Source organism: Chenopodium album, chromosome 11 (genome assembly GCF_948465745.1).
Source record: "Chenopodium album chromosome 11, dcCheAlbu1.1, whole genome shotgun sequence".
In the NCBI taxonomy this organism is placed as follows: Eukaryota; Viridiplantae; Streptophyta; class Magnoliopsida; order Caryophyllales; family Amaranthaceae; genus Chenopodium; species Chenopodium album.
The window spans coordinates 58,011,136-58,024,294 of NC_137844.1; the positions used below are offsets into that span (position 1 = coordinate 58,011,136).

General features: G+C 33.6%; 2 protein-coding genes across 2 annotated transcripts; both read right to left on the reverse strand.

Annotated features, from left to right (window-relative positions):
- Window positions 1–2,849: 2,849 nt before the first annotated feature.
- LOC145569402 (putative acetyltransferase At3g50280) lies at window positions 2,850–4,352 on the reverse strand. The gene has a single exon (XM_081628750.1). The coding sequence runs from the start codon at window positions 4,350–4,352 to the stop codon at window positions 2,985–2,987; it is 1,368 nt and encodes a 455-aa protein (XP_081484876.1). The 3' UTR covers window positions 2,850–2,984.
- Window positions 4,353–9,928: 5,576 nt separating this feature from the next.
- LOC145566982 (putative acetyltransferase At3g50280) lies at window positions 9,929–11,341 on the reverse strand. The gene has a single exon (XM_081626226.1). The coding sequence runs from the start codon at window positions 11,339–11,341 to the stop codon at window positions 9,929–9,931; it is 1,413 nt and encodes a 470-aa protein (XP_081482352.1).
- Window positions 11,342–13,159: the final 1,818 nt, after the last annotated feature.

Here is a 13,159-nt window from a genome sequence, read left to right on the forward strand (position 1 = left end):
TTTGAGATGAAGGGAATATGACAACTAAGGGTCTGTTGTCTTCGGATTATTTTCAGTTCAGTTTAATTCCAATAAATTCAGTTTAATTCAGTTTAGTTCTTAATTTCCTTCTCTCATAAAATATTCAATTAGAATAGACCTTAAATTCTCCTAAATTTACTTGTAATTTCAAGTGATATATAAATATTTATTTAGGATATTAGGCAAAGAGTATGAACTTAGAAGTTTATCCCTTTCATAAACAAACAAATAACAATTATTATTAAATAACGTAATTTTATACTTGAATATGCACATTTAATATGTCTGGTCACATCGGCATGACAAACTACATAAGAAACTTTATAATCAGCTATTCGCCAATAATGTTAGAGGGTTTACCTTAAAATTGATAAACATGGGAAACAGAAACAAAAATTTATTGGACTTCAAAGCGTCTGAAACTCTCGAACATCCCGAAAAAAGTAGCCGATTATCATGAAGATTCAATCTCAAATTTTAAGCCACGGAAGAAACTCAAAGTGGGTGTCAAAATATCGGAGCCCCCATGTAGAAAAATCGGATCTTGGGCCGAATCAGGCGGGCGGGTCCAATTCAGGGGAGAAATGAGTGAGCCAGGTTTGGATGAGAGAGAAAGTGAGATGGGAGAGAGATTTTGTGGAGTTAAGGAAGATCATGGTGTTGGAGATGTTACAAGATTGGAGGTGTTGCAGTTTCAGGTTAAATTATCTGAAGAACACTCAAATTAATTGCCAAGCTTAAATGAATGAGGTATATTTGATTGATTAATGTTTACTTTTTGGTATTTCATGTGTTTTTGATGATTGGATTTATCCATCTTTTGTTGTTTCTCTGTGAAATTTTGCAATTTTTATTACTAAGCTGAAATATTGATTATAGAATGTTGTGAATGAGTCTATGCTTTGAATAGTTTTAGCAATCATGTATGTGAAAATGGGAGAATTCAGTTTTTTTTAGGCTGCTTAAGTAGATATTTTGTGTAGAGTATGATTGGAGGAGTAGTGTTATAAGCACTTGACCTAAATGCTGCTTACACCCGGGTTTATAATAGACACTCTCGAAGTTGGCTTGTATGGTGATTACTTGACCTAAGTGCTACTATTGCTACACACGGCTTTATAATTGACACTCTCAAAGTTGGCTTGTATGGAGATTACTTGACCTATATGCTACACTCGGCTTAATAATGGTCACTCTCGAAGTTAGCTTGTTTGATGATTAAGTGATTACTTGGCCTATATACTACACCTGGGTTTATAATGGATACTCTTGTAGTAGACTGTATGATGCTTGTAAACAATTGACAAGCTTGATATAGTGGATGAGCTTCATGTTACAGTGCGTTGTAACATACGTATATATACTTCGTATATATGTAGTACATATGTTATTCATATTTCCATAGGTGTGGGATTGGAGGACAGGATAAAAAGGACCGTTATTATGAGAAAGGATTTAAAGGAAGCAATATCTTGCTTTAGCTAGGCACACACCGTGTTATCTCACCTTCTAACTAGGCTCTAGGTGCCCTTTTAACTCACTGCAACTCATGCCTTCTAAAACAGTGGGCCTAAGTCTTTGTAATAAAAGCCTTATTGAAAATTTATCTTTACCTTCTCTATTTTTGATAATTCTCTTTTCATTTTCACTCAGAAGAATGAGCAAGCCCATCTTCCTTCCTTAAGTTGTTCTAATAATGTGTAGGAAATACTCTGTGATGTCAAGCAATGCCTATCCTGCAAGATAGCTATATATATAACCGAAGATTGCAACAAGATGAAGACAGTTTCACAGTGATATTGCTACTGTTGCAGCAAAGCAATAAGTGGATTTGAACATTTCAAGTTTATAGTTGATTCAGGAACATTTAAGATGATATTCTATCGATCATTCTTGTATCTGTTTTGGGAAATTTCACTCAGTTGAAAATTCTCTGCTATTCGAGGAGGGGAGGGAGGGTGTCAACTGTTTCCACAAGAATTGCTTGTGCAGTGGAAAAGCAGATTAGTGCCTGCCAAGTCCTGAGTCAGATTCAAGCCCAGATTTTTGCTGCAAATGCCCATCCTTGTCCTTGCTATAAGCAGTTTAATGCTAAGGTGAGTCTTACATCCAAATATTCAATTATGGTTCTTTTTTGTGGTACAGTTTTTTCATGAAAGATATGTGTATCTGATTCTGTTTCACTGAAACAAAATTTGTAGCTTAAATGTTAGTAAACACGATACACATCAGCAACTACAATGAATTCTTGGCTAAAGATCGTAAATTTGTATAATAAATGTGGGGAAAAATGAGTCAAGCATTTAATTTTTGTTGAAAGATGGTGCAACATAGCTCTGAGCATTGCGGATACAAAGGCTGTAAGCAACATTCAGAAGGGTAGGTTAACGGAACACTGTTAGAGAAAACGTGCAATTGTCTACCTTGAGGTTAGGTGAGAGTTTCTTCTTCCATTGGTTAAGAAAGTAGTCCAATCTAGGTGATTCTATATGCTCCCTCCGTCCTTTTATTAGAGTCTCATTTCTCTTTATTATGTGAGTAATAAATGTTAGAAATGAGACTCTAATAAAGGACGGAGGGAGTAGTAAATTGAGCTTTCTAATCGATGTTGAATCCTTTGGTGGGAATTTGATGAATTTTGCCCGAAGTGATTGTGCTTTAGCACACTAGGTGAATTAGCTACATATCATCTTAACTAGGCCATTATTTATTTACAGGTACAGATTATCTTGGGGTTTATGTTTAATTGGAACAGCTTTATTCATATTCAAGTCCAACAGAGTACAAATTTACACAAATGGTTTTACAGTTCTTCCATACAAAAAAAGCAAGATTAGCAAAAAAAAAAAAAAAAAAAAAAGGCTTCTTTAGCAAGATTAGCTTTATTCATACTTGGACTCATTGTAAACAGAAATTTTGCTAGTTCCATCAATTTTATTCTGGATTCCTTGGGGATGCCTTCTTTAGTATCCATTGTACTGTATTGTTGCAGCAGACATAAATTCTTCATCTGATTCAAGAGCACTCATTGATTTAGGTGGTAGACATATCTCTAGATCCACACTTCCTCCCCCTTCATATCCTGGGTAAGCAGTCACTTTGCCAACATATTTGTTTGCATACCCACTTCGAACTGCTACAGCTTTCCCGAAACCAAATTCATTTCCATACATGTCAAATCTTGGTGAGCTTCCCATCGTCACACTGTAAGGATCGAACATTTTGCTTGGTCGATAAACAAAAGGAGACTGGAGCCACCCTTCGATGATTTTGTGCACTATTTTGTCACTGTGGTTTACCACTGACTGATGCAACAATGATGCTACCCACCCTAAGTTGTGTGCAAGTAACTCACCGGCGGTAGTAGTTGTTATCATTGGAGTTACACAGTTACCAACGTACTCTGGAGGCAGAGGAGGATCTAACCTATGCCTGTTATTGGTAGCCAATGTGCAATTTGTGATTCGATCTTCAGATAGGCGGTTTGCTCTTACAATCGATCTCCAGACAAGTGCTGAGAGGCTCTGGAAGGAGGAAATGTTGTTGGTATTGCTTTCTTTGTTGGCCTTGGCTTTTAGTCTTGCTATAGACTCTTGGGAGAAATGGAAGATTCTCTCTTTGAGCTGCCCTACTTCATACCTGCTTACAAATTCATCAGGGTGAGTAAAAGGTAGGGGGATAGCCGGGCCATACCCATCAGGAAACCAACGTTTATGATTGGGCGGACGTGAAACAAGAAGTTGCTTGCCATTGGCTCTATGTATTTCTGACCATATTTTCCAAAAATGCCAATATGAGGTTCCATCTCCAACCACATGATTCATGGAACAGCCGATGAACACCCCATCCTTGAGCTCAGTAACCTGAACTGATAACAAAGGCCTTCTATGACCATCATGGTTAATAGCTCGGTCATGGTCAAATAATGACTGAACGACCAAAGGAACATCAACTGGTGACAAGATTTCAGATATGCTCATGTCTAACGTGGCATAAATGAACCTAGCCCCAGGACCCTTGTTGCAATCTACAAAAATCAAGCATTCATGCTGATTTTTGCTGATGCGTGTAGTGAGCTGCCCTGCCAGTGGGTAAAAATGGACAAGGGCGAGCGAAAGAGACTCCTTCAGGCTATGAAGGAGCTTGGTGATCGAGAATTCTTGATTGTTAATATGTGAAGGTTTGGTGAAAAGGAGGCCCTTTTGGATATAGTGAAAATTGAGTATCATTAGATCCATGGGAGCCAAGTAGTAAGGTTGCTTAGCTTCTTGCACCTCATACTTTGGCTTGATGTAGCATGCCGAGACGTGTTTCACAGTTACTGAACTCATATTTGTGTGTTTCAGGTTAAGTGTGATTACAGGAAAAGAAGTTATTTTTTGCAATAACAGATTCACAGACTCACGTCTACTGAAACTTATGCAGCAAAATAGGCTGTTATATATATATATATATATATATATATATATATATATATATATATATATATATATATATATATATATATATATATATATATATATATATATATAACAGTAGACAGTACGAGTAGTAGTGAAAATTGAAAGTATATATTTGTGTTGCAATATGGCCTCCGAATCTGATAATGTTGTTGAGTTATTATTACTGAAAATGATAGCTCTAGCTCATTGCGCTTGTCCTGAGACTCAAGATAAACGTGTTCAAATTTCAGTTGTGAATAGTGATTGTAAGGTTGTTCTATAAACTTCATGATTTTTCTTTTCTTTTTTTTTTTGTCAATGTTGTGGTACCCCGGTCTATATTACGAGTAGATCAGTTGTCACATCAAGTTTGCCTGGTGCTATACTGCTATAGGGTAATGATCCTAAAATTTTAAGCGCGTACGGACTTATTCCGTTTTTTTTTTTTTATAATGAAATACGGAGTAATTATTGTTGCTACTCCCTTTTTTTTTTTTTTTTTTTTTTTTACCCGTACATTCCGCTCTTTGACGTGTAATAAATCCCCCCAATTTGATTCCGCTCTTTGACCCAAGGAAACAAATTCCATTTCCTGCATTCGACAATGTTAACTTCTCTCATTGACTCTCTCTTTCAAAGCTCTTACTCACCTCTCTCTCTTCCGAATTCGATTTGTCAGCATGTCATTGTTCAAGATCTTGCTTCATTATTCAAGACTTGTCAAAATTGGGTCAAATAAAATCACTCAACAACTCATCATTCTCACATCTCACCCACCAAAAAAAATAAAAATGAATGAGCTTTCATGATGATCAATGATGAAGATTGATCTGCCTTTGCATTGATCTGCCTTTGCATTGATTTGATTTGGGGTTGATAATTTTGATTTTTAATGGTCTGCTGATTTCAATCTAGTGTAGTTGTGATTTTATGATCAATAAAAGAAAAAAGTGATCTAGTCATCTGATTTTTGATGATTTGAATTATTAAATTAGACTAACTAAATTGGAGTTAAAAAAAAGAAAAAGATAAAAGAATTCGGAGTAAGTTGAAGTCTTGAAGCATTTTAGCAGCTTGTGAATTGTGATAAATGTTGCCCACCAAAACTGTAAGGGTTTAATTTTGTTTTTCCTTTTTAAAAAAAAAAAATATTTTCCCTTTTTTTTTATGCCAAACAAAAGGAAACGGATTGGTTGTAATCGTTTACGTTTCCTTAGTAATATCAAACAACTAGTAATGGTAACACTATATATTACCCTTTTCCCTCCTAATTTGTTTTCATTCCGTTACTTTTACGAAGTTGGTACCAAACGCCCCCCAAATGTGCTTCAATGTTCGTTTCATTGGTTTGTACTTGTGTATGCGTTCATCATTATATCCATCTATTTTTATTTTTTTAAAAACTTTATTTTTCCTCATGTTCAACACCACGCATCCGCCACTGCTTTTGACACGAGAAATACTAAAATAGTCACACAAGGAGCTATCTGAAACAATATCACCATATCTAAATAAATTGGTGCAAAACCTGAAGAGCGCCCTTTAATTGCACTAACCAGGCATCACATTCGAGCATAATATTTGTGTAGGAAACCGTAATTAAAGTAATTATAAAATTAGAATCTATACTTTCAACTATTGTTATTATAAAATCTGAATCTATACTTTTATATCTGAAGAAAAACACCAAAATATATATATATATATATATATATATATATATATATATTCCCACAAAGACATATAAAATATTAGGTCATGAAACATTGATACCGCAACATGAAACATGATTATTTATCGAGAAAAGCTTAGCATCACGAAATCGTGACAAGATTATTTATTGAAGTGGGGATTGAGGCGTGATGAAAATTATGTTGCATTTGTACTGTAATGGACATGAATATAATGTATGGCATACGATTTTGATTTTTTTTTTTGAAGGATGGCATACGAATTTGATATTTTGATAAGACATGGGAATACAACAATTAAGGGTAAAATAAATAAAAAAAATATGATCCCGGCAAAAAAGAAATAAAAAATAAAAAATTTGACAAAGGATAATATTAGTGCATGGTATAGTTTTTGGGAATTATTCTATTTTACTTTAATAGATATGAGATATGACAAACACGGAGTATATACTTCGTAGCATTGTGCCATTGTGCCATTGTGGATTTGTGGTACTAGCGGAAGAAAACATATTACTAATGGTTGTAGACTTGTAGTGGACAGTGGACTTGTGGTTCATTCATCTTCAATGAGAGCTTGTGAATCTCAAATGTTTTTCTTATTTATGATAGTATTATTTTGGCCATCTTTTCACTAAGCAAAAGTAAGTTAAATTTATTAAAAATCATTTTGAATTCTGTTAAAAAAAAGTTAAGCTTAGCAAAAATGTAAATTTGGTTAACAAAAACTTATTATTCACTAGATATAGTGTGTTTCGTTCAATGAATTCTCACAAATGTAAACTTATCTTAACAAAGTGACTTAAAATTGATTATTTAACATAAACTTTACTCTAAAAAAAAAAAAACTTAATCCTCATGCAACAACTAAACATATTTATGTAATTCTTATTAATTTGATATCTTGCATTAAAATTTTTCATAGGAATTTATTTTTTACAATCAATGAATCAACCATTCAAGACATAAGAATTTATTTTTTACAATCAACTAAACAAGACATAAAAAGAAAAGAAAAGAAGATTAAAAAAAAATGAAGGATGGTACTCAATTTTTTTTTTTTTTTTTTAGGAAAAAAAGGATGTACTCAGTAGGAAAAGTGATTATTAGTTTATTACTCTATATAAAAAAAAATAAATAAATAAAATAAAGGGGTATGTTTGTGCCCTTTTGCCTTTTTGGTGGTTTAGATTGGAGTCAAAGAAGAAGTTAAAAGGGGTTCCAAAAAAAGGAAGAAGTTAAAAGGGGTTCCAAAAAAAAAAAAAATAAAAAAAATTGTAATTTATTGTAATTTATTAGCTATTAAACTTAATAATGTTATTTTATTATAAAATATTGGGACATAATGATTAGTTTTGAGCGAGAGGTAAAATATTCATATTCCAACCCCTTTAATATTTTTGGCCAATATCCGCCACTATTAAAAAGGTTGTCCAAGTTTGTCAAAATGAGAAATAAAATTTCATCCTTAAAAGGTTTTATTTGTAAATTACCTATAAAGCCGCTATAGTATTTGAGAATTAGCGTTTTTCAAGTAGCAATTTTGTCATTAAATAAAAAAAAAAAAAAAAAAAGAAAATGATAAACATAGCCTTTAAATAAAAAGCTAAAAGGGAAATATTGAAGATAAATTAACATAAATTAAACTAATTTAAACGTGATTTTATCTTGAATGTCCAACTTAATTTCGTTCTGAAAAGTATATTTAAAGTACTTATGTATTGCTTTAAGAGCTACATATATCACTAATTCCCTAATCTAAAAAAAATTACATATTTGAAACATAATACTAACCAGTAGAATTTCAAAAAGGAAACAAAAAGGTTCAGTGTCGACATTGTGTCCTGCAATTGAAGAAATTTGAAGTGGGTGTTGAAAAATTGAGTCTTGGCCCCAAATATTAAGTGGGTGCGTGGGTCCTATTCTGGGGTGGTTGAAGGTCGGGGCGAAGGGTTTGACGAGAGAGAAAAAAGATGGAAATTGCCGAAGAACAGATTAAGTTTATTGATCAAGCTCAACAATACGAGGTATGTTTAATGTTTTCTTTTCTTGTTTTGTATATTTTGGGTTATTGAAATCTTGAATTTGTTGTTTCAATTGGGATTGAATCGGATTTTTCGACATTTTTTCTCTTTTAATGCTGCAAGTTTGATAATAAGCTTTACTATATTGGTTGTAGAATGCTGTAATTGAATCCGGGTTTGGTATATTTTCTGCAATTTTTGTTTGGAAATAGGATAATTATTGAAATGTAGATTCTAATTGCAGTACTATTAGAGAAACACTTGACCTAAATTTCAGTACAGATGTTATCTATTATATGCTCGAGTGTACCTTAAGCTAGATACTCTTTGAATGAGCAGAATTTAGCTACGTCAGTATTGCTTATATTCATTGAACACCACCAAATTTATCCATAATGTACCTTTGATTGAACTACCAGCTTAGCCAGGCACATGTATTCCATTTCCAATGTTCATTCTTTTACAACACGAAGAAACCATTGGTTTAGTCTTTGACAACATGAAAAATTGAAGATCAATGCCCTCCCTCTTTATCCAACCAAGGACGGAGGAAGTAAGGGACGGATGCCTTTAGTGTGCCGTCAGTATTTGAGTATATGTGTATTGGGGCTTCTTAGTATCATAGTATGTTTTGAGTTTGGATTGTAAGATAGGAGAATTTGACCCAAAGTTGTTCTATATGACAATATTGGATCTTTTTTATGTTAATATACAATAGAATTGGAGATGGTGTGAAGAATTAACCTGATGTCCATACAGAAGCTTACATACTTTAGTTGAAAACAAAGGAGAGACTATTAGTGTAATTAGTTTACCCATATCATACCAAATTAAGGTGTACAATATAATTCAAGATTTTACGCTTAAGAGATTTACATTGACTTATTTCCACTTTTTTTTTTTTTTCTCCTTTCCTGTGGTGGTTTTTAGGGGGGTGGGAAGTTTGCAACGGAGCTTGATTTTATTTCTATTTTTTCCCCGATAACTATGGTACTAAGTTAGATTGTTGTGAATATCTTAGCGGCTTTGTTATATGTCAAACTGTATAACTTTTTATTCATCTGAATAATCATTCAACTGTGTCAGTTAAGTGCCTAAGCATTGGGTGCCCTTTTGCCTCATTGCAACTCAGGCCTTTTAAAGCAATGGGCTTACCTCTTTAAAATTCTTTAATGGGAAGCGTATGCTATCTGGAATTGTGCTCTTCACTTTCTATATCTATATATTGTCCTTCATTCGAACAAGCTCTTCTCTACTTCCTTGAGCTATTTACCTTTGGAAGTGTATATGAACGGAACACATAGACTAGATGAGCAATACCTACCTAGAGGTATGGTGAAAGTTTCTTCTCCTATTGCTAGGGAAAGCAGTTTGGTCTCGGTGAATCTTTTTCGTGCATTGAGCTCTCTCTTGTATGTGGAACTCTTTAGTGGGATTCTGATGATTTTACTTAGCTAAAGAAGCATCTTACAACTATTTGTTAATTTGTGTTCTTTGCTGTACTAGATGAGTTAGCTACAGGTCACTTTAAAGAGGCAATTCTTAATTTTTAGGTACATATAATTTTGGGATCAATTTTTTTTTTTTAAATAATCTGGGACTCTTTCTATTCATATTCAAGTCCTACAGATTACTTTAATGGTTTAACGTGTATTGCTTTGTCAATACAAAAACAAAATTAGCAATGAATAAATTGAAATTTAAAATTTAGATGCATCTTAAACATTTTACTGGTTTCATCAAATTTATTCTAGATTGTTTTCATATCATGCCTCTTGGAGTCTTGGGGATGCCTTCTTTGATATCCACTGTGCTGTATTGTTACTGCAGCCATGAATTCTTCATCTGATTCCAGAGAACTCATCGAATTAGGTGGTAGACATATCTCTAGGTCCACACTTCCTCCCCCTTCATATCCTGGGTAAGCAGTCACTTTGCCAACATATTTGTTTGCATACCCACTTCGAACTGCCACAGCTTTCCCGAGACAAAATTCATTTCCATACATGTCAAATCTTGGTGAGCTTCCCATCATTACGCTGTAAGGATCGAACATTTTGCCTGGCCGGTAAACAAAAGGGGACTGGAGCCATCTGTCGATGAGTTTGTGCACTATATTGTCACTGTGGTTTACCACTGACTGGTGCAACAACGACGCTGCCCACCCTAAGTTGTGCCCGAGTAGTTCACCAGCAGTAGTAGTTATCATTGCCGTAACGCAGTTACCTACATATTCTAGAGGCAGAGGAGGATCTAACCTCTGCCTGTTATTTGTAGCAAATCTGCAATTTGTGGTCTGATCTTCAGATAGGCAGTTTGCTCGGACAATTGATCTCCAGACGAGTGCTGAGAGGCTTTGGAAGGAGGAAATGTTGTTGGTATTACTTTCTTTGTTGGCCTTGGATTTTAGTCTTGCTATAGACTCTTGGGAGAAATGGAAGATTCTCTCTCTGAGCTGACCTACTTCATACCTGCTTACAAATTCATTTGGGTGAGTAAAGGGGAGGGGGATAGCCGGCCCATACCCATCAGGAAACCAACGTTTATGATTGGGTAGACGTGAAACAAGAAGTTGCTTGTCACTAGCTCTATGTATTTCGGACCATATTTTCCAGAAATGCCAATATGAGGTTCCATCTATAAGCACATGGTTCATGGAACAACCAATAAAAACCCCATCCTTGAGCTCAGTGACCTGAACTGATAACAGAGGCCTTTTATGACCATCATGGTTAATAGCCCGATCATGGACAAAAAATGACTGAACAACCAGAGGAACATCAACCGGTGCCATAATGTCAGACATGTACATGTCTAATGTGGCATAAATGAACCTAGCTCCAGGACCCTTGTTGCAGTCTACAAAGACCAAGCATTCATGCCGATTTTTGCTGATACATGTAGTGAGCTGCCCTGCCAGTGGGTAAAAATGGACAAGGGCGAGTGAAAGAGACTCCTTCAGGCTTTGAAGGAGTTTGTTGGTCAAGAATTCTTGATCATTTATATGTGAAGGTTTCATGAAGAGGTGGCCCTTTTGGATATCATGGAAATTGAGCATGGCCAGATCCATGGGAGCCAAGTAGTAAGGTTGCTTGGCTTCTTGCACCTCATACTTTGGTTTGATGAAGCATTCCGAGACGTGTTTAACAGTTTCTGAGCTCATATTTGTGATTTAAGAATAATTAAGATTATAGGAAGATAGGGTATTTTGAGCTATTGAAAGAGCCTTATTGCAGCATTAGTAAGGCTTAGGCCTATATATATATTGAGTACTAGTGAAAATTAGACATGCATATATGAGAAGATGACAGTTGTGCTCAAATTCAATAATGGCTTGTAGTAGTAATAGTAAAATACTATTATTATTATTAATCCTTAAGTCAATTTATAATGGCTTGTAGTATTTTGTTAGTATTATGGTATGGTATAATGTGAGTTTGATAGTAGAGTATGGACGGAATCTACCTTCGAATATAGCTCGATTAACATATAAATAATTATGTACCATGATGAATACTTGTATAAAATAAGAAAGACTATGATCATATACATAATACGAAGCACTAACCAATCATAATGAATTACTTATAAATAATCACATGAATCCATGATTAATTATCCTAAATTGGCTAAATGGCTTGACTCAAAACAACTTAAAATTTAATTTATTTCTTTTACGTAGTATTTCTTTCCCAAGAATGAATATAAAATAGCAGAAGAAAGGCCAAAGTTAGACTGGAGTTGTGAGTATTACCAGTAGCTTTTATTGATGTTGGGCATATTGTGATCCTTGAAATAAGAGGAGATCTTAAAATAATGATTATTTGTAGGTGCGGCGTCAAGATTATTTATTGATATGTGCCTATGTGGCACCAAGAGAAACCATGATTAAGGCCATTGTTAGTTGTTACATTAAAATGTTCTTAAAAAAAAAATAAAAATTAGTTACATTAAAATGGATACAGACATGGATACGAATATATGATTACGATTTGATTTTGGAAAAATGGGTTCTAAAATCAATTGACACACTGATATCATGATATGACAAAGGATGATATAGGATATACTAAGGCCCCGTTCTTTAGAGTTGATTTACTTTGCTCTGCTGAGTCCTGCTATGCTTTAATCTGCTCTGCCCTGCTCTACTTAAAAATACTAATTAATATTGAATAATAATAATAATAATAATTAATATTTAATAATAATAATAATAATAATAATTTTTTTAGGACAATTAATAATAATAATAATTATTATAATAATAATAATTAATATTCAATAATATTATCTAATGATTATAATAATAATGCAATAATAATAATAATAAAATAATAATAATAATCATGCGGTAATAATAATAATAATAATAATAATAATAATAATAATAATATCTGATCTGCTCGGCTTGGCTCGACTCGGCTGACTTCTGCTCTGCTTTGCCCAGAAGCTCAAAAGAACAGGGTCTAAGAATTTTCTTTTAATATTTCGTATTAGCCTTATTTGGTAAAGTGATTTTTAAAAAGCTTTTAATTTATTGAGTCTTTTAAGAGGTTTGACCATATGAAAAAACTGCTTTGAGTGTTTGGTTAATAGTTTTTATTTTTTATTTTTTTTATTTTTTATTTTTTAATAGCAAGTACCACAAAAAGTCAAAAACAACTACTACGTAATATCAACGGCTATTTCCAACACCTTTACACGACCAACTATTTACAACAAGCTAATCAAACCTGTTAAGCTATATTAATAGTTACCAACTAATTACCAAAAATGGCAAATTAGGCCATTATATTGGGGTACTTGCAGAAGATATTTCATATCTTCATTCATCTTCATTGGTAGCATGTATATGTCTAATCTTTGATTATAATTTAGGATATTAATTAGGATATATTCTTCACCTTAAAAAAAAAAATTCAAGTAAAAGTAAGTGAAGTTCAACAAACATAAGTTAAATACAGGTAAAATAAGTAGTGAC

Coding starts and splice junctions, on each gene's coding strand:
- LOC145569402 (XM_081628750.1), bottom strand. CDS start 4,352: ATGAGTTCAGTAACTGTGAAACACGTCTCGGCATGCTACATCAAGCCA.
- LOC145566982 (XM_081626226.1), bottom strand. CDS start 11,341: ATGAGCTCAGAAACTGTTAAACACGTCTCGGAATGCTTCATCAAACCA.